The sequence below is a fragment of the Glandiceps talaboti genome, chromosome 9 (genome assembly GCF_964340395.1).
Source record: "Glandiceps talaboti chromosome 9, keGlaTala1.1, whole genome shotgun sequence".
Taxonomy (NCBI): Eukaryota; Metazoa; Hemichordata; class Enteropneusta; family Spengelidae; genus Glandiceps; species Glandiceps talaboti.
The window spans coordinates 13361998-13380676 of record NC_135557.1 but is presented as its reverse complement, the minus strand read 5'-3'; the positions used below and the strand labels follow the sequence as shown (position 1 = coordinate 13380676).

At 40.9% G+C, this 18679-nt stretch overlaps 1 protein-coding gene across 1 annotated transcript; it reads left to right on the top strand.

Moving 5' to 3' along the window:
• The first annotated feature begins 234 nt into the window (after positions 1–234).
• On the top strand, positions 235–12660 carry LOC144439829 (claudin-1-like). The gene is made up of 3 exons (XM_078129062.1): positions 235–436; positions 11496–11636; positions 12470–12660. The coding sequence occupies exons 1-3, from the start codon at positions 235–237 to the stop codon at positions 12658–12660; spliced, it is 534 nt and encodes a 177-aa protein (XP_077985188.1).
• The last annotated feature ends 6019 nt before the right edge of the window (positions 12661–18679 follow it).

Here is an 18679-nt window from a genome sequence, read left to right as displayed (position 1 = left end):
GCAAATTAATTTTCTGCTCCGTAAAAAGAATTTATTTGTCACAGAAATTGTAGTTTTTTGCTTTGATATTTCTATATTGACCCAAGAAATTAATGTTTTGTCGTATGAAATAAAAGTGTTATCCTTTTATTAAATATTTTGCCCTCAAAAATCAATTATTTATCGCACAAATTTAGTTTTCGTCTGTCACCTGTGGGCCACCGTAAATTCTAACGCCAATAATCATCATTAAGGATGTCACAAATCCATGTGACTGTGGGCCTAGGCGTTTCTGCCGTAGCTGCCGTTTTATGCATCGTCTGTACAGCAACAGATTCCTGGTTTGTAGTTGACGGTGGTGCTCAAGGATCTTTAAACGCTGGATTATGGCGTGCATGTGTGTCAGATAATAGTGGTACACGTGTATGTGTGGATATAGGAGAGAAGAATCTCGATGGTGAGTTGTTGTTATTTCAGTCAGAACTCCAACAGAACAGATATTGTTTCTACTTTCATTTTAAACTTTTCTTTATGTGGACGTTCTCCGAAAAGGCTACAACGTGCGCCAATCACTCTTCTCTGAGGGCGGGTACGGGTGGGGGGCACACACAAACTACACCATCGACCAGAGCCGGGACCGGGACTTAAAGTAGGGACATCGCTTAGTGTCCGATTTGTCGACGGGTATCTACGTGTACTACTGTGATATCGTCAGTTTCTTTTTAAACGTGTTTCTCAGAAGACATACCACTAGTATTAGTAACAGTTTTAAGCGTGTTTCGTGGAATCGTGGATGTATTAGGGGAGACATATCTAGTTTCATTTTAAACTTACTTTACTATGTTTATATTGACCTACTACCCTACCACTCTCACCTGTCCTCTTGTCTTGGGAAGGGCAGGGGGAAGGGGAGGGGAGACCCATACATATGACAACACTTCAAACGCCCATGCCAAGTTAAGGAGTTGCCAGTTGAGAAAAAGAGGAACTTGGAACTGACCGGAGCCGGAACTTGGATTCGAAGTGGGGACATTCCGATTTCCTGCCGATGTACACTCATGGTGCTTAGGCCAATATTATCGATTGTGTTGACCCGTCACGTTTGAGCAGGGGCATGAGGCAACAATTCTGGTGAAACCCAAAAATGATAATGATATCCAGGTAATAAAGGCCCAAGTTAGCTATGAGTCACATTTACATACTTACTTCTTTATTTGTAGTTTATTTTAATAAACTCATTATACAACTCTACACATATTTGTTATTTTGGGTATGTATTTGTACACTTTCCGGTCTTTTAAAAATTGAAACATTTTTAATAATCGCAGAGAAAGTTTATATAAATATATGGAAGACTCCAGAAAAGAATAAAGGAAAAGAAACTATATGTATAGATTTTGTCTGTAATGATTTAATTGAACATGATCATGGTGCATGCAAAATCGACGCTTAGTTCGCACACGACAGCTGACGCTTCGATGCGTGACGCGCTGCTTGCCGTGCTCGAGCTTGAGCTCAAACGCATTCCCTGCTTAAACTTGTAATACAGAGGGGTAGGACATGACATCGAATAAACCAATCAGGACGCTTCAAATCGAACATGTGATCCATGAATTTTCGCTCGAAGCTCGATACCACCTGCTGCCCTCTTGTGGTGAGGTATATATTTCGCATGTTTCAGTACATTGTGGTGTTTGCGGGACAGTAAAACAGATTGCCGAAACAGCATATTATATGAACTGAAGCTCTGAAACGGTGCGTCTTTTGCGAGGGATATAAACAAAAACACAATTGATAATTTCTTGGTTTAATCAATATTTGATGCCGTTGAGTTACGGTAGGCTCGAACACACAGTCGATTCCGGTCTATATTATTTTCATAAAATTACGTAAAAATAATCATTAAACATTACTCGTCATATCTGTGTCTCTTCAAAATATACCTTTGAATGAAAGAGAAAACGTAACAACATCATTTGACTGAGTAAACAAAAACGCGTAAGTTTGCCCGAAACAGAAAGCGTCCGTGAACGAGGGCGATGTGGTTTCAATCTTAATACGAAAAAGAACCCCGGAGTGTCCTACCCTTCCTTTTTTAGCAATTGAGCAAATGTCGAGCTCGTGCATATGGAATTTTCAAAATCCAGTACTTTTATGGACGGTTGCAAAGATTCGAATCATTCAACTGGGTCTGTTCGTTACTAGTGAAAAGCCGTTACTTTTCAAACCCGGGATTAAAACGCCTGTCAATCGCACTTGTTCAAATACGGGTACGTAAATCCACAATAGTTTGTGAAGCAATCAACGTTATCTTAATTGAAGTATTAACATGATTAGTAATTAGTACCTCTCCATGCCCAAGCATAACGGTACATGCATGCATGTTTGCTTTCATGAAGCATTGGCTTATATTTACGGTGTCTATGTATAAAGTAACGTTGCTGAAACCATGCTGAAACGAAAGATTTCAAAAACATAAATAGCGAACACTACTACAAGTCACTACGACTATAGGCCTATAGAGTTGATTGTACTGTTCAAGGAAACAATATTTTTTCAACAGGATTTTTGTTGATAGTGTTCACACTGAGCCGTGTACTTCCACTGATACACAACGTGCAGGGATAGTCCTGGAGTTGTACTAATTGTCAAATTAGAATAGTAAATAAAGGAAACTTGTTTCGGTGTAGAGCATTTCTCTCTTTGGATATGCAATGCTTTCGCACACGTTGCATGGCAAATTAGACGTTGTACTATACTCCTCTATATAACCAACGCAACGTACGGTCGTATCGTAAGACGTATAGAGAGCCCGTCGATTCGATGACGCACTCTGGCATCACATCTCTTTCGACAACCATTCGCATTAGACGCCCATTTACTTTCAAGTAGCGGTCGTCTCTTTATGCCCCACGGCTATCCATGAGGGTCCAATACTTTTTATACCCGATTTTACGGAGAAAGGTATTGTGATCGCGTGCTGGTTGACATGTGCCGAACCAACTACATGCCTGTGAACTTGTCAGAGATATGGTAAGCACAGGCAGTATCAGTATCTGCAGACATCTGCCGCGACACGTCGAGATATAGTTCTGGTTCAGAGCTGGTTATTTTGACTTGGATCTTCAGGGCGGTATTTTGACCTGTCAGCTATATCAGTATATGTAAGCCGAGTCCCAATAAAAAAGCTAAAAAAAATGCCGCCGCACATTGTCCTTTGCTGACTCGGGATTGTTATGGTTTGCGATCGATGTTTTTGTGGAGACAGCAGGGCGCCAATATGTGACATATTTTACAATTTACCCTGCAATTTACAACGAAAGTGAAATACAACACGTGCAATACTTTTTTCTTTTTCTTTTTTAGAAATCATGAATAACTGGTGTGAGAATTTGTTTACATTTTGTTTGTTTGTTTTGATTCAGTAAAACAAAAACGATATCTCGAAATATATTTATATTTTGCTTTGGATGGGCGAAAAAGTGATCTCGAGTTCAACTCAGTTGTAATGTTAGATTTCAGAAAACGAATGGCAATGTTATATCTGGTCTTGTGAATTTTTCCTTTGCATTTTAAAATAATCTCGAGGTAGCTTTTGCATTCACAAATTGACGTTATCTCGAATATAAGTTGCTTTCGACCGGAAAATGAGATAACGATAACGAGAAGGTTTCTCGACGTGTCTATATCTTGAGATCAGATTACGTATTTGTTGCCGTTTCTGTTGAGATGTGAAGTACAGGCCGTTCGCGTAAAACAGCAGACCTAACCACACATTTCGTCGTTTATAAATCCTTTGGGCGTATGTGTCATGGGTAGGGTTCTTTATTTTTATGAATTACAATATTGTGGACAATTGTATGTTTTGTTTCCCCATGTATCGACCCGTAGTGTCATGTTCGATTGAATGTCGACCGCCAACACATATGGAACATGTACTAAAATGTTGTATAGAACACGCAGGCCGCGCCGGTGGTGATCATTTATACATTGTCACAAGTGTAATGAGATGATAAACAAGTGGTCCCCACATATTGTAGATTTCCTGTACATTGAAATATAGACAAAACTTTCCCACAATGGACAAGTTTATCTATCGAGTAATATAAAAGTCGAATGTAAACCTATAGTCTTCCTGGTCCTAAAATAAACTTACAGTGTATGGATTACATGTTGAGTTTTGGGCTGAAAATCGCCACAGAACATGACCTTACAGCAGGACATAAAAACGTCTTCACTGAATAATTCCAACAGATGTGCTCGTGGAGTTTGTATTTGAGCAAACTCCACTTGTGCACGGTGCTGACTGGTTGGGAGAATTTTTCTAAATCTCTTGAACGGAAAAAAACTTTATTATGGACTCGGTTTTGAAATCTAAACAAAAGAAGTCATCTGAGTATTTCAGAAGAACCATTTAGAAATGTGTCAACCGTCTTTCGCCGTGGCGTATTGTAGTGTTGGTTCTGACTCAGACCACTAACAGTTTGATAGTGACATGAAGTAGACTTTTTTCGGCACCCTCAAAGCCAATTATCATTGTCAAATGAAATCAAAATGGTTCTCCCCTAAATATTGTAAATACCTATTTGATGAAACTTGTTACGTTCGCTTACAAGACAAACGGACCTCATAAATTACCCACGAGTAGTGCTATGGTTAACTAAACCTGACAAAATCAGATGAGGGTCATGGAACACTGCATCGCGACGTCATGCGCTATATGTTGTTGTCAGACGGTTCACGTGGCAGGTCTTTCCAAAATCCTCGCTCCCCAAACATGTACATTTTCTGTTCGACTATGATACTTACCTGTTGGCAAAATACTGATGGGTAACCCGCATTAATTCCTCCAATCCATGCCAAGAAATTTTTGGCCCCGCCCCCTCCACCATACCTGGCTCCATATTTGGTTAGCTTAGTCTCCCGCCTAAGTGGCAGTTAGCGCATGCGTACTTGTGTCTTTTATCGCATGGCGTACAAGTGTGTAGACGGATATTGTGTTTGTCTTCAAGTACCTCCCTCCAATTCCATTATACACACTGGTTTTTTCCACTTGGTTGGCTCTTTGGTTACCCTAAAGATCCTAGGATTACAGCTAAGTGTCGATTTATTGTCTCTCTCTTTGCGATTGAGATTTGTTGTGTGTTTTTCTTCTCCGTGCAGACGTCCCTTATATACGGACGTCATTGCCTTACCGTGTTGTTGTTTTTTCAGTCATTCGTTTCGTCATGACTAAACCTAAGAAGAGAGGTGTGTGTGGTCATGACATGCCTAAGCAGGATTGTCATTCTGTTTGTCTGTCTTGTCGAACGTGTTCGCAGTCCAAACCCTGTGAAGTTTGTTCTAGTTGGTCCGATGAAAATTGGCGTAAACTAGGTAAACAGTCAGACAAACAACGGTCATCTAAAGCCGAGTGCTTCTGTCACTACTCCTGCGAGTGTACGGTCTTCAACTTTAACGGTAAGTTCTTCTGTCACAGCGGAACCGAAGTCAGGTAAGCTTTCTTCTAGTTCTGTTGTTTTAAACCGTCCTTTTCAGGACGAACTGGGTAGTAGTGCTAGTGGTATGCGGTCCTCTCTCGGAGAGGGCTCGACGACCGTAGACACTATACAGCTATCACCCCCTAGTAACGTTCCTCGAGTAGCGGTCACTTCTCCCTCTCCCCTGGGGGAAGGGTTGAGTGTACTTGACGAGTCGTCACAGCACTGTGATTCTAATCGTCATAAGGCTACGAGTATTTCCGAGTCGAACGCTGGTCCAACTCGTTCAGTCGGTCGAGAGATCTCCTGTACTGACGTAACCGGGCCTGGTGTAGCTACTACCCACGTACCTCCTCGCTTTCCAGTCTCAGGCTCGCCAGCTAATCGGACTGATTGTATTGAGGGTACGCAGACTGGTTTACACACCAATCTGGGTAATTTTTCGAGGGTCGATCAGAGTATGAATCGTCCTCAAATTACCAATTCTAGTGATGTCAGTTCTAGACCAACGTTGTCTGCTGGGCAGAGAATACAGCGTGGTCTGGACGATTCCACTTTGTATAGGGGTGCGAGGGTTTATCCCCCTCAAACCAGAGCTGAATTTCGGAATCCCCAGTTCATGCCTATGCCTACTGGTGGTGTTTTTTCTGATCCACAGCAATTTTCTGGTGACTTTGGTTTGCCTCCTGAGACACCATGGGGTGTTTTTAATCCTCAGGTTGGTTGGCCACAGCAGTATTGGCAGTACCCCTGGCCATCCCACCCTCCTTATTACAGGGCTGAGGGTTCAAGGCCTACTGATAGGAGGACACAGCATGATTTCATGTCTCCTACTAGGGATTCTCCCTCTCGTTCTCGCAGACGTTTCAGAACGCAGAGGTCAAGAGACAGTTCCCCTTCGAACCAACGGTCTCCGGTCCCTAGAGGGCGGAGTTTCCGTTCACGTTCAAGATCTTCTTCGTCCTCCAAGTCGAGTGAGAGTAACCGTTCGAGGTCACGTTCTTCTGAACGTTTTGATCGGTATTCCAGTGAGAGGTCACCCAGGCGTGAACCCAGTCGACAGGAGGTCTCCCCAGTTCGATCTAAGCGTCGAGCCAGGAGAGACATAGACGAAATGTCATTAAAGGCTCCCAGTGATGCCTCCTTTGGGAGAAATGAACCAGATACCCCCAGTGTAGTGGGCACTTTGCGTTCAACTTCCCCTACTCGTGATGAGGAGTTCTCCTTCCACGAGTGCATTCAATGGGTTTACAATCGGTACCCAGACCGTTGTCCTAAGCCACCGCCAGCTCCCACTATGAAGTCGGAGTTTTGCATGGCTTTTGAAGAAATGGAAAAGTCTCAACCGGTCAAGGAACCGTCTACTCTTCCACTTTCTTCCATGTACTCAGGTCAACTGGACAAAATAACGTCAGAAGTTTTAGGCGAGGGCAATAAAGCTGCTGCGTTAAAACCTGGTCATTTTCCATGGTTAAAAAGTCGGTCTCGTGCATACAAGACTCACACAACCGACCCATGGATTGGTTACCCCAGCCTAGACACTGATGCCGAGGCTGTGGATGCCAAAGCCAAAACTTTCAACTCCGTGTCTATCCCTGGTACTCAGTTAAAGCAGTTAGGGGAGATGCACGCAGAAAGTATTCGTGCATGTTCTGTCATGGATTGGTTTCTAGCCGTAGCAACGTCTGAACTACAGCAAGAAACCCCGGAGATGCCTAAGGTTCTGAGGCTATTGCGCATTGCAATGAAAGGCCTCTACCATGTCTCCGAATCTTCAGCGAGAGGACGGGCAGCACTTATTTTGATGGAGAGGGATGCCTTCCTGAAACGAGAGTCTAACTCGTTAACACAGGAACTGAAACAGGAAGCAAGAGGCTCCTCGTTTTCCACTTCCTCACTGTTTGCTGGTAATTTGACTTCCCTGGCCCAGCGGGCCAGCGAAGCAAAGCAGAGAGAGCGGTTAATGTGGGAGTCACCACGTACAACCGCTACTCCAGCAAGACCAAAGGATAACCGTATAAGTACTAATACGGTGCCTGCAAACAGAAATTTCCAAGGCAACAGGAGTAAATCTGGACAGTCTAGCAGAGGACGTCCACGTAGTAAACTGCGTAGTCAACGGGGTAGAGGCAAGCCTGGCCCCAACAAGCCCTTATATAGCAAGAGTAGCTTTAAAAAACCAGGCTCTGACTCGCAGCAGCACTCCTGACTCTCCACTCGGCAACACGATACAGGAACTCCCCATTCCAAGACTGGATATTCCAGTGGGGGGCAGACTAAGCCACTTTGCAGATGCGTGGGATTCAATCTCACAGGACAAATGGGTTTTGTCCACGGTAAGGGACGGTTATGTTCTGGAATTTGCCAGGCAACCGCCCCTCACTTCCATTCCGTTCGTAACCTCTCTACCAAGAGGCACGGAAAGACAAAGGGCACTCAAGGACGCGATCGAATCTCTTCTGGCCAAAAGGGCCATTCGAGAAATCGATCCAAGTACATGTCAAATGGGATTTTACAGTCATCTTTTTCTAGTCCCGAAAAAGTCAGGCGGATGGCGGCCGATTCTCAATCTAACGGCACTGAATACGTTTCTTTCAGTACCAAGATTTCAGATGGAAACACCAAGAGCAGTTTTAGCCGCTGTCCGACCAAACGACTGGCTAGCGTCCATCGATCTAAAAGACGCCTATTTCCACATCCCTATCCACAATTCGTGTTGCCGGTTTCTTCGTTTTACGGTCCTAGACCGAACTTTCGAGTATACAGCACTCCCGTTTGGGCTAGCCACTGCTCCCCGGGTGTTCACCCGGGTGGTAGCGGCGCCAGTAGCCTGGTTACACCGACGGGCCACCCTTTTACATCCATATCTCGACGATTGGTTGATACGGGATGCACAAAGGGAGGTGTTACTCGAACGGATTCAACAGATATTGTTGTTAATCCTTTCTCTGGGTTTTATCCCCAGTTACGACAAGTCAGCTCTCATCCCAAGTCAGGATACAGTATTCGTGGGAATGAGATTAATTACACACAAGGGAATAGCTTGCCCTACCCAAGAACGGATAGACAAGCTACTCTCAGTCATTCTGAACCTATGGCCACTGAGACAGATAACAGCGAAACATTTTCTGTCTCTCCTGGGTTTAATGGTGTCCTTGATCGATATAGTACAATGGGCCAGACTCCGGATCAGGCCAATTCAGTTGTATCTTCTCGCCCTTTGGCGACCCAGTTCGCAACCAATCAGCACAATGGTTCCAATTCGTCCAGTGCTGAGGTTCCATTTAGAATGGTGGCTAGACCAGAGCAACCTTCTAAAAGGCAAGTCCATTTTGTACAGTCACACGGATCTGTCCCTGTACACGGATGCGTCACAAGAGGGCTGGGGAGCTCACCTAGACAGTCAGATGACAGCAGGTGTCTGGAACCCCCAAGACAGCTCTCACCACATCAATTGGCTAGAGCTGAAGGCAGTTTTCCTAGCTCTGCAAGACTTCGAGATGCTAGTGACAGGGCACAGTGTTCTAGTCCACTCGGACAATACCACCGTAGTGGCGTACATAAACAAGCTAGGGGGAACCAGGTCTCCAACACTGTGTTACCTCTTATGGGAACTGATGTTGTGGTGCATAGACCGAAAGATCCTTCTGTCAGCACGTCATGTGCCAGGGAAACTGAACGGCATTGCGGACGCTCTATCGCGTTGCAAGAGAGTTCTTCCTACAGAGTGGGCAATCCCTGTCAAGATTGCTCACCTTCTGTTTCTGCATTGGGGAGAACCGACTGTAGATCTGTTCGCCACCTTCATGAACAGAAAACTGCCTCTCTTTGTGTCTCCGATTCCAGATCCGAGAGCAATGGCAACCGACGCTCTGTCAATGTCTTGGAAAGGACTGAGCGCGTATGCTTTTCCCCCCTCTTTGCACTTCTTCCAATTGTACTGAGGAAAATCCAAGAGGAGAGTTCCTCAGTCATTCTAGTAGCACCTCTGTGGCCAAACCGAAGTTGGTTCCCAGTATTGCTATCCCTTCTGGTAGACTTTCCAGTAGTTCTCCCAGATCAAGAGAACCTATTGTCTCAGGGAAGGGGTATTGTTCACCCCAACCCGAGCTTGTTCCACCTTCACGCGTTCAGATTATCGAACGATCCCTCCGTTCGCAGGGATTTTCTGAACAAGCTGCCTCAGTCATTGCCAGACCACAAAGAGACAGCACCCTCCATACCTATGGAGAAAAGTGGAAAAGATTCTCTGATTGGTGTCGTGGAGGGTAGAAGGATCCTCTCGATCCATCTCCCCAGACAATAGCAGATTTTCTCTTATTTCTGTTTGAGGAGAAAAAGTATGCAGTTAAGACTATTATGGTGTATCGCACGGCGATAGCCAATACGGTCAGAAGCATCGGGGGACCAGATTTTGGTCAGAATAAGATCTTATCAAACATGATCAGACATTTTCTTATTCAACGCCCTCCTAAACAAACGCCACTACCTCAGTGGAGTTTATCCTTGGTTCTTAGAGCACTGAGAGAACCCCCCTTTGAACCACTTCATTCCATCTCGCTTAAAGCCCTTACCTTTAAAACGGTTTTTCTCCTAGCCCTTGCATCAGGCCGGCGTAGGAGTGAGATCCATGCATTGGATACTCGTTCGGGTTTTATTCAGTGGAGAGGGGATCAGGTGATCTTGCGCACTGACCCTAGGTTTCTGGCCAAGAATCAGGTTCTAGGATCCTTGGCTCAGCCGATCATCATTAAAGCTATTGATTCCTTTGTGGGCTCAGACCGCTCAGAGCGTCTTCTTTGCCCCAAAAGGTCCTTACTTTGGTACCTTAAACGTATCAAACCTTTTCGAGGTAGTAGGACTAGACTTTTTTTGCCTATTCCTCCATCATCCTCTGACATTTCTCCAGCCATTATATCCAAATGGCTGGTAGAAACTGTGAAGTGGACTTACAAAGTAAGTTCCAGCTCTGCTTGTAAGTTAGAGAGAGTCACTGCACATGAAGTCAGGGCTCTCTCGGCATCATGGGCTTTGTTCTCAGGGGTACCGGTAGCACAGATTCTACAGGCAGGAACCTGGCGCTCCCCAAACTCCTTTATAAGTTTTTATATCAGGGATATGACACAGGAAGCTAGCAAGCTTCAGTCATTAGGTCCCTTAAGTGTCGGGCAGTCGGTAGTTGTAAATCAAAGATTTTCAACTAGATAGGATATGGTGGTAGACTCCCACCTCCTTTCAGTCTGACACATTCGGGTTTTTACCCATCAGTATTTTGCCAACAGGTAAGTATCATAGTCGAACAGAATTGAAGTTTCTACCGAAACTAATTTCTGTGAGACATGATACTTACCTGTTGAGCTCCCTCCCACCTTCCCCACAGTCTCCTTGTGAAATTTTTGTCCTCTTGGAGCGATAAAAGACACAAGTACGCATGCGCTAACTGCCACTTAGGCGGGAGACTAAGCTAACCAAATATGGAGCCAGGTATGGTGGAGGGGGCGGGGCCAAAAATTTCTTGGCATGGATTGGAGGAATTAATGCGGGTTACCCATCAGTATTTTGCCAACAGGTAAGTATCATGTCTCACAGAAATTAGTTTCGGTAGAAACTTCAATTCTACTGTTTTACTAGTCCTAGCCTGCTTCCATACATGAATAAGTCGCCCCTTCCTTCTCGAAACGTGTGCACTGTGCGGAGGAAATATGGCTACGTACAATGAACAATAGCCCCATCTAGATGACTCTGAAAATCCTACCTCCGCAAGTTAACGAAGATTCCAAAATGTATGCAAATATCCTTAGCATCAATGCCATCTCCATAGCAACAGCCAACTCCAGTTTTTTTGCTACAACGCCATTGGTGCTATTTTATTGATTAACATTCAATGATATTAAAATATTTTTTCCGTCGGTGATAATATGCATTACAACATTTTTCTCAATAACTGTCCCTATAACTGTGGTTGAGGGATTGCTCTCACGTGACCTTTAATTGGTATACAGATTTCTCAATTACAAACCTGTACATCTTTTTCAGCAAGTGTCTATGGTTCCCGTGCGTTCATGATCATAGCTTGTTTGATGTATGGTGGTGCTTTGATCCTTGGTCTATATACCGTAATCATGAAAACTATGAACAAAGCCAAGATTGTTTCTGGATGTGCCATAGCTTTGGCAGGTATGTTACCATTGCATATATACATGCATATGTCAATAGATAAATAAGCCAGAGTAAAAATACCAAATTAATATGCACATACACATATATACACACATACACATATGTACGTACGTACGTACGTACATACATACATACATACATACATACATACATACATACATATACATACATACATAGACATACACACATTCATACATACAATTACATATACATACAAATACGCACACGTATGTACATACATTCGTACACATACATACACACTTGCATACATGCACACACGCACGCATACATACATAAATACATACATACATACATACATACATACATACATACATAATACATATATACATACACACACATGCATACGTACGTACGTACACACATACTTATATACATACATATATACATACATACATACATAGATACATACATACATACATACATACATACACACATACACACACACATGCATACGTAACCACATACATACATACATACATACATACGTACGTACGTACGTACGTACGTACGTACATACATACATACATACATACATACATACATACTACATATATACGTACATAGATACATAGATACATATATACATACATACACACACATACATACATACATACATACATACATACATACATACATACATACATACATAGTATACATACATACATACATACATACATACATACATACATACATACATACATACATACATACATACATACATTACATACATACATACATACATGATACCTATATACATACATACATACATACATAAAACTGTAACATTGTGTATGTTTCGTACCTCATAGGGATATTTGTCGTAATTGGAACATTGTGGTATGGCCTGGAGAGTCAGAGCGAAGTCAAAGGCCCATACTTCAAGTTTGGATATTCCATAATCCTAGGCTGGATCTCCATTCCATTTGCCATCTTCGGAGGAGGTGTCATTGCTCGTTATGGTATGGTTGAAGAACATGACCATGAGCGGCTAATGCACTAAGAAGTATTGCTATGTGTTTGTTAAACCTCAGTATATAATAACATTGCTAGCATGGTCATAAATATTGCCTCTGTTTTCACAACAGTTAGTTCATTAAGCATGTTATTTTTTAATCTTTTTTGATAGACATAACCTTATGAGTGGAGAATACTGTTTTTATGGAACTTGTTCAAACATTATATTTGGATTATCATTCCCTTAGATATAGATTTCTTCCTGTTAGTTTGGCTATTATATTACAAGCACAACTGAACTGATAAGGTTGATTAGTGCTACAGGCATGGTGTGGTGTCTGTCTCTGTATGTATGTATGTATGTATGTATGTATGTATGTATGTATGTATGTATGTATGTATGTATGTATGTATGTATGTATGTGTGTGTGTGTGTGTGTGTGTTTGTGTGTGTCCGACTTAAACTCAAAAATCACCAGATTGAGGAATATTCCTTTGGTGTCTAGTTGGGAAGGTGTTTAAAACGAAATGATCATATCGAAGGTGTGTGATTTGGGTATATAATGTCGTTTTTGGTAGAAAACTTAAATAAAAAACTACTGGGTAGATAGGTCTAAAATTGAGTGGAAACGTGCTTAGGAGTGTGTAGATTAAGTGTTGTTCATGAAATGATGATTCTTTCAGTAATATGCAAATTAGGGCTAAAATGTGTCTTTTTGGATGAAGAAATGTTAAACATAATGATGTCATGAGCGATATGCAAATTAGGTATACAAATGTACAAAATTATACTTCGAAAGTACTTGGTCAATGCATAGATCCTCCACCACCGTTGGTGGAGGGTCTATGGTCAATGAGACTGAAATTGCTGTTTACTAAAATATGATGATGCAGACGCCAAATGTAAGGTGTTATAGTTATATAATCCGAGGTTGGGCAATAAATTGTGATATTGTCTGGCACGTGGTATCTTTTTAGTACACCAACCAATCATTTTGACACTCGTCGGGTAAATATATATCATCCGAAAAATTACATCAAGTATCGCTGAAGAAAAAGTTGCTATTTCATGGGTAATTTCCAAATTTCATGTGCAGATAACCTTTGAATAGCATTTGTTTGTTCCAACTGTGGTATCACTACTATCAGTTTATTGCAATATGTAGTCAGTTTACTCCCGAAATAAATAGAATATATGAATGTAATTGCATCGACTTCGAGTGTGGACGACACCAATGTTTCTTAGAACAAACACACTGAAATGACTCCATTGGGAAATAATCTTGGTTATCAGTCGCTGCACACGAGAGCTTTATCAACTAGAAGGCAATATTCTATACAACAAATAAATTTTGTAAAAACGTGGAGGTGAAACAGTGACTTACCCTAATATACATAGCCTAATACCACAGTCATCTGCTAATATCTAAAACGAGGAATGGTTCACAATCTATAATATTAGGACTTAGTGTTCTTCAGTCTTGCCTTAAAGGTTAGTCACACTGCTACATTTCAAAATCTGGACCAATGACATTACAATACAATACTTCCACTTTGCCTCAAAAAATAAAAAAACATGTTTTATTTTGTCGTTTGGCTCATACTATCAATGCCACATTGTATCGTCCGTGTAAACAGATAACATATCAAGTAATCGCTAGTTTGTTTACCTTAACATATTGTTTTCCACTAAATGGATAGCAACATTACCCCTTGTGCTGTTAGTTAACAACTTTTTTCCCTTGAGTTTCAAAATCTAGAAATAGTTGTTGCCCTTATAACCAGTCAATAAGTGTATGATATTTACTGTTCGTCGTAGAATGAAATAATATCACAATACTGCAGTGCTTTATTTCAGCACAACAATTCGATAAATATTCAAATATCGTCGCATATTAATTAAGTATAAAACCATCCACTGGCCTAGGAATGGTGAATACAGGCATGGGTTGCACAGCGTTGTAAGCCTTTCGTTCTACTAAATGATATATTCCTTGGTCATGTCATTCCATCACGTGATATACCAACCTCATGTGTTTTACTGCTGCTATATTACATTGTACCACTTTATTGTCGATTGTATTAAAGTTTTCGCATAATTAGCATATAAGTCTGTTGTATGGATTGGTAAAAAAGGGTATCGATAGGTCTGTCTGTCTGTCTGTCTGTCTGTCTGTTCGTCAGTCTGTTCGTCAGTCTGCCGGTCCGCCCCCATACATCCGTTTGTCTGTCTGTCTGTCTGTCTGTCTGTCTGTCTGTCTGTCTGTCTGTCTGTATGTATGTATGTATGTCTGTCTGTCTGTCTGTCTGTCTGTCTGTCTGTCTGTCTGTCTGTCTAACTGGCAGGGAGGCAGACTGTCTGTCTCTGGCTGGCTGGCTGGATTGATGTCTGGCTGGCTGGAGCTCCGTCTGGCTCTCTGTCCGGGTGGCAACAGCATTGCTAAAATCGGGAACATTACAGGTATCCATCCCCCTGGCTAGCTGAATATACCAAACCAAAAATCCACCATCGACATATTAAATGATTGATTCATAGGTTAGTCTTGTCAAACACATTACAGGTGTACTAAGGAGTCTGATATTGACCTAGTTCACCCTCAGTTTGCAAATTCTGTCTGCTTGTTTTATGTCCTGGGCAACTTTGTACACCTTTAACCACCACTAAATATGTCTCGAATCCAAGTGGTTACGGGCTTGGCCAGTTCTGCCATAGCTGCTATTCTGTACATCGTCTGTACAGTAACCGATTATTGGTTTGTAATTGACGTTGATGGAGGATCTTCTAACGCTGGATTATGGCGTGTATGTACTCCAAATGAATATGGTGGCGTACATGATTGTGATGCTTTAGGAAATGATGATCTCCCAGGTGAGTTTCTACCATTCCTCTTACAGAACTGAGATATTTTCACTTTAAACGTGTTTCGCAGAACAGATCTAATTTCAATTTAAAGTTGCTTTATGTCGAAGTCTACCACCCTACTACGTTACCCTCTCCTCCTTTTTGTGGGTGGGGGAGCCAACCCAAGCTACAACACTACAAACGCCGTACGCTGCAATCGAAAAGGAGAACTGGGCGAAGCCGGAGGAGATCTAAACAGATCACATCACACCGGTTCTTTCTGACCTCCGCTGGTTACCTGTCCATTACAGGATTCAATACAAAGTACTACTGATCACATACAAGGCACTCAATAACACTACTCCTGGTTACATCGCTGACTTAATTAACAGTAAACCCACAATTTCGCGCGCAAATAACAAAAGTATACTCCATGTTCCAAATTGTAATACAAAGTCATACGGTAAGCGTGCGTTCTCGCAAGCAGCTAGCGCCAGTCTTAGTAAACGGTATAACACTTGAACTTCGTTCTTCGTTATCAACTGTCGATAAATTCAAGGACGTCAAGACGTATCTCTTTGCAAGAGCTTTCTCTAACTTTTTACATTGATCCACTGTAATTGTTCCTGTTCAGCGTCAGGGATATTACGCCGTATCGTGCTAATCAAACCGACGCCGAGCGACCCTAAACAGATCACATCACACCGGTTCTTTCTGACCTCCGCTGGTTACCTGTCCATTACAGGATTCAATACAAAGTACTACTGATCATACGTTTGTATGTACCTATTTAGTGAAGCATAAAAACACTACTCAAGAATAATTTGATACACCCTGAATTACTCTTATATACTCCAAGTTGTTCACACACACACACACACACACACACACACACTTACACACACATATGTATACATACATACATACATACATTTTAGCACTGTGGAAAGAGGTTCAGTGTGTAATTACCATCAAGGATACATATGTATATATATATATATATATATATATATATATATATATATATATATATATATATATATATATATATATATATATATATATATATATATCACATAAAGTACAGGTCCTATGCTATATATATATATATATATATATATATATATATATATATATATATATATATATATATATATATATATATATATATATATATATATATATAGGATGTCAGTGGTAAGATTTATCCGTAGCACAGTGCTCGATACGTCTGCATGCAGAGCGGACTATATGTTGAGGGTAGAAGAAAATGAAGTCGGGTTTTTCGTCTCTGCAAGCCTGTTTCCTGAGTAAATCACTCGTCAGGATATGTTGATGTATATCAAACCCGACTTGATTTTCTTCTACCCTCAACATATATATATATATATATATATATATATATATATATATATATATATATATATATATATATATATATATATATATATGGTAATATACTAGCATAGGACCTGTAATTTATGTGATTAAAAAGTGACCTTTTGGTGAAAAATGTAAATACAAAAACGTATGGCCAGATTAATTTAGATAGGTGTTTTATTTCTTTCCTTGACACTATTCTTGAGTTTCACTCTCAGACTCACTAGAGTCTGAAGATGTGAGGCAAGACTTGTCTTTCTTTCTATCTAAAACCAGTGAAATTAAACTATTTCCCTCCTCAGCATCATCAAATGTATCTATCTGTACTAAATATTGTAAAGCATTTAGATGTCTGCGTGGTGTTAAGTGTTTTTTCATCAGTGACTTTGCACTAACTTTGGTAGTTGTCTTCTGGCCGTATTTTCCTACAACCTTATCCACAAGTTGCTCACTAAAAACAGTTAACAACAGTCTTTTTGCTTGACTAATTGTTCTTTTCTCTTTCCTTCTTCTTACTTTTATTTTATTTTCCTTCTTTCTCCTTGTCTTCCTGTGTCGTTCGCTAACAACAACTTCATTCTGTGGGAATCTTCTTGCAATGATGTCACTTGTATGAGAAACATCATTTTGTTTGGCTTTCACTAAACCAAGCCAATGTTTCAGAGTATCGAGTTTACTTGTTATATATTTGTTTTCACTACCAGCAAATGGCCGCTCACTGTGATTGTCATCAAACAGTTCCCTTCTCCTGTTTTCTAATAGATCATGTAGTTCTTCTAGACTTTTATGTGAATTCTGAAGATCTTGTAGCACCTTTGTGACTCTGGTAACATCCTTCACATTCAGATCAACAGGCAGTGTAACGTATCTGTTCACAAATTCACTATCTATCATTTCGATTTGTTTTCCTAATTTTGTCATCTTTTGATTTGTTTCCCAGTGAAAAGCCCTTTGGGTGTTCAAGTACTCCATGAATTTAGACTGCTTTGCTACATAGGCACTCTCATATATGTCCTTGGTTACTTCATTGAAATATTTGCCCGACACTATAGGTTTAAATATGTATGGTTTTGGAACTGAAAACATATTGATTACATCTAAGTATTCAACAACATTCTGAATTTCTTTGCACTTTCATGAAGTCACAAATGTCTTACATTTACATGTGTATTGGTAATGCATTTGGTGTAGGAAAGTGAAAGCTATATTTGTCAGACCTCAGTGTGCATAAAATCCTTAGTTTGTTAGCACTTCATGACATCACAAATGTCTGACATTAGATAGTTATTGTGTTATGAGTATAAATAGATATTTGAATACACTATGTAGGTGATGTGATGTCCTTAGATACTCCCCACAAATGTCCCCACTACAGTTTTTCACAAATCTAGAATGTGAATGTGTGTTTACACTGTATCTGTGTTTCTGTGTATGTATCAGTGAATGACAGTTAAAACCACCACATCAAATGCCTTGGTATTAAGTGATGACTACTTATGGTGTCTAGTTGGGAAATAAACAAGATTATACCACATGTGTATGATTACATGTATGGTCAAAATGTTTTATTTTGTTTTGTTTTTTAAAAAACTTCCTCTACAACTACTAAGTTGTTTGGACTGAAATAGTAACATAATAGTAGTACCAAAAGAAATATTACAGTTGTGCTACAGTAACAAAAAAAATTGTACTCTTTTTAGTTATTGTAGGGGGCAGGATATTGTGCACTTTTTTTCTTTTTTCTTTTTTTTTTGGGGGGGGGGGCCATGAAATTTTTATACTTTTGAAAGGGGGGGGGCTGTGAAATTTTGGTCACAATGGATGGGGGGGGGGGGCAGGAAAA